The sequence below is a fragment of the Belonocnema kinseyi genome, chromosome 5, assembly GCF_010883055.1.
Source record: "Belonocnema kinseyi isolate 2016_QV_RU_SX_M_011 chromosome 5, B_treatae_v1, whole genome shotgun sequence".
NCBI lineage: Eukaryota > Metazoa > Arthropoda > Insecta > Hymenoptera > Cynipidae > Belonocnema > Belonocnema kinseyi.
In genome coordinates, this window is record NC_046661.1 from 98820376 (window position 1) to 98823553 (window position 3178).

Sequence of the window (3178 nt, forward strand, 5' to 3'; positions counted from 1 at the left end):
AGAATGACCTCTGATACCATCCCAGCTTTTCTTCGTGGTTCAGAGGAATATATAATCTAATATAATAAAATATTAATAAAAATCCAGAATAGAACGGCCAGAGTCCTTACGGAGTCCTCTCTGTCTAAGCCGGTATAATTGCCTTAAGTTTATGTGGTAAAAATATGACAATTAACAATTCATCCTTGATAATAGATTTTATGCTTTCACGATGATTCATTTTGATAAAAGGAGATATTTCGGGTTTCACTCGTATAAAAAGCTACGAATTGTTTGCCGACGTTTCCTGAACATTGCAGTTCACATCTTCAGGGCTGACCTGAAACTGAGGTATCAGGTCATGATGTTCTTAGGTATACTTTCTACGATGCCTGTGATTGGCCAGAGCCATCAAATAGATAAATTTGTATTGTCTTTTGCAGAATTAGGTTCACAGAGCGAGTTTCCGCATTCATTATTTCCTCCTGTCAAGGAACGGCGAGTGGCCCATCGTGAGAGGCCATCAATGCACGATAATGGTCTTCGTTTCGAAGTGGTAAGAGGTGTCATTAAACCAAAAACAAGAATTCGTAAAATTACTAAATTATATACACCCGACGGTTATGTATTCGGAGTTGACGTCTATGATCATTTTTATCATGTATTCGAAAATGATACACCTGTCGAAATAATGGAAGCAACTGCCACAACTCCTGCCAAGATTCGTCCACTGAACCGAGATGGCTTGCCTCCTGTGCAATATCGAAGTGTGATACGTCCCCCAACAGGTTTTCCATCATTTCCCTCTACAAGTCAAGACCATCTGGAAAGGCTTAGGCGTACACATTAGGCTAAATCGAAAACTGCAAACAATTGCTTTTAAATCTTAAATTTAAATAGGAACATTTAAGTTTTCGAATTTATGAATTATTGAAAATAAAATTTTTTTACAAATTAAGGTTTGAGTTTTGCAAGATTTTCTTTTCATCTTTGGGTCTGGCATGTTTAAAAACTACCATAGGATAAGGAAGAAAAAAATAGCTAGATTAATATTCTTGAAAAGAATTTTTTATGAGAACTTGGTTTCGAATTGGCCATTCTTTAGTGACTATTTGCTAGGATGGTCGAAATTTTTGTTCTCTGAAAATGATACATCTTTGTAAATTTTACTCAGATTCGTTAATGTTAAGTGAATCTAGTTGAATCTGATATTTCTTTTCAAAATTGACTTTAGAATACAAATTTTATCATTATTTTTGTTGTTTTTTAAATACAAATTGTTTCCAACACATTAAATACTACTTCCGACTGAGAATTATATGTTTAAATAAATTGTTTAAGCATTTTTTAAAATTGTTTTTTAAATTTTATCTTAGAATAGAGTTATAAAGTGAATTAGAGCGAGGTAATAATCAATTAAATTTAACATAAATGATTATTTAATTTATTTATTTTTATCTATGATAACAGAATAATGATATAAAGTTGCAGGTTTTCCTAATGTTTTTCATTTTTTGTCCAATTTTCAATTAAAGTAAGGTAATCATTAATTTTAATTAACAAAAATAATTTTTTGAACAATTTTGTTTATTAATAATCTCTTTGAATAATACTAAAAAGTTGCATTATTTTATGATATTTTTAACCTTTTTGTTTACTTTTCTCTTAGAGTGTGGTAATGAATATTGACATTTAACAACCATAATTGTTTAATAAAATTATTATTTTCTATAACTATTTTCTGCTATAGTAATGCTAGATAGTTGCGGTTTTCTCTACAAAAATTTTGTGTGTGCACTTTTTACTCAATAAGATAATAATTAGTGCTATTTAACAAACATGATTGTTTGAACAAATTATTATGGTTTAGAAATATATTGTTCTCGAGTAATGCTAGATATTTGTCGTTTTTTTCCTGAAATTTGTAACTCTTTTTCTACTTTTCAGTTAGCAACAAATAATAAATATTGATATTCATTTAAACGAAAAGGCTCTCATAACTACTTCCAAGAAAAAGTACATTTATTTTGATCTATATAAACTACAAGTTTTAAGCATTGTTTAAATAGATTATTATTAAAAATAATAACATTTATTTTAAACAATCAATTTATTGATTTAATTAGTTATTACCTCACTTTAATTGAAAAGTGGACCAAAAGTGGCAAATTGTAGAAAACAACTTCAATTTTCTTGTATTATTTTAAGAGAATATTATTATAAATAATAATAAATTTGATGAAAAATTATTTCTCTTAAACTTAATTGATTATTGCCTCGCTCTAACTAACAAAATGAAAAGTCGTTTAAAAATTCGGAAAAACTGAAATTTTCTAACTCCAATCTAAGAGAAAATTCCTAAAGAGAATATTAAATTGTTTAAACAATTTATGTAAACTTATAATCATCAGTAGAAAGTAGTATTTTATATACAGAAACAATTTGTATTATGAACAGCTGCAAAAAATAATAAATAGCGCCAAAAACTCGCAAAACCTAATTTTTCACTTAGAAATAGGACTTATGGGGAATGATATTTAGAATATAATTTTTTATTTATATTCTATATGTAATTGCGAGAAAAATGTTGAGTTTAAATTTCATTCACCTATTATTGACGATTTTGAATAAAATTTTAAAAAACTTCTTTTTTTATGGAAATTACATGTTAGATTTAATAGGGCTTACGCAACTTCTAAATATCACTTTAAAAAAACGCATTTCAATTTTTGTGAATTCGAAAACATTTTCGGATGATATGCATGACAATTGGATAAAAAAAGTGCTCCAATGCATTTTTTCACCGCCCGACTAATCATAAATGTTATAGTATGGGAGTTCAGCAAAATTTGTGGAAACAAGAGTTTCATAATTTATGGATGGCCCCTAAATCTTTTTATTATACATTTTATTACGTTTTAAAATTTTTATACAAATTTAAACGTTGTAGATTTTCAGTGTTAAATTTTGATTGATCTTTGCTTTATAACAACAAACATTTAAAATTGTTTAAATTTCGAGAAGAAACACGAATTTATAATTTATTTGAATCTATGTAATGAATTAAAACCTATTGCGTAATTTTTAAAAGTGTTAGTTCAAGATACAGTCTGTCAAGTTAAAGCGTGGGTGGCTTTACTCGCAGTCGGTAAGGTGTATCGACATGATTTTGGTGTCAAAATATTAAGAAGAGCTCCCT

General features: G+C 28.0%; 1 protein-coding gene across 1 annotated transcript in view; it reads left to right on the top strand.

Moving 5' to 3' along the window:
• The window catches only part of LOC117173801, a 5223-nt gene extending 4394 nt beyond the window's left edge, over nucleotides 1–829 (top strand). The window contains exon 2 of the mRNA XM_033362444.1: nucleotides 423–829. Within this exon, the coding sequence (XP_033218335.1) occupies nucleotides 423–829 (407 nt within the window). The remainder of the gene's footprint in view (nucleotides 1–422) is intronic.
• Nucleotides 830–3178: the final 2349 nt, after the last annotated feature.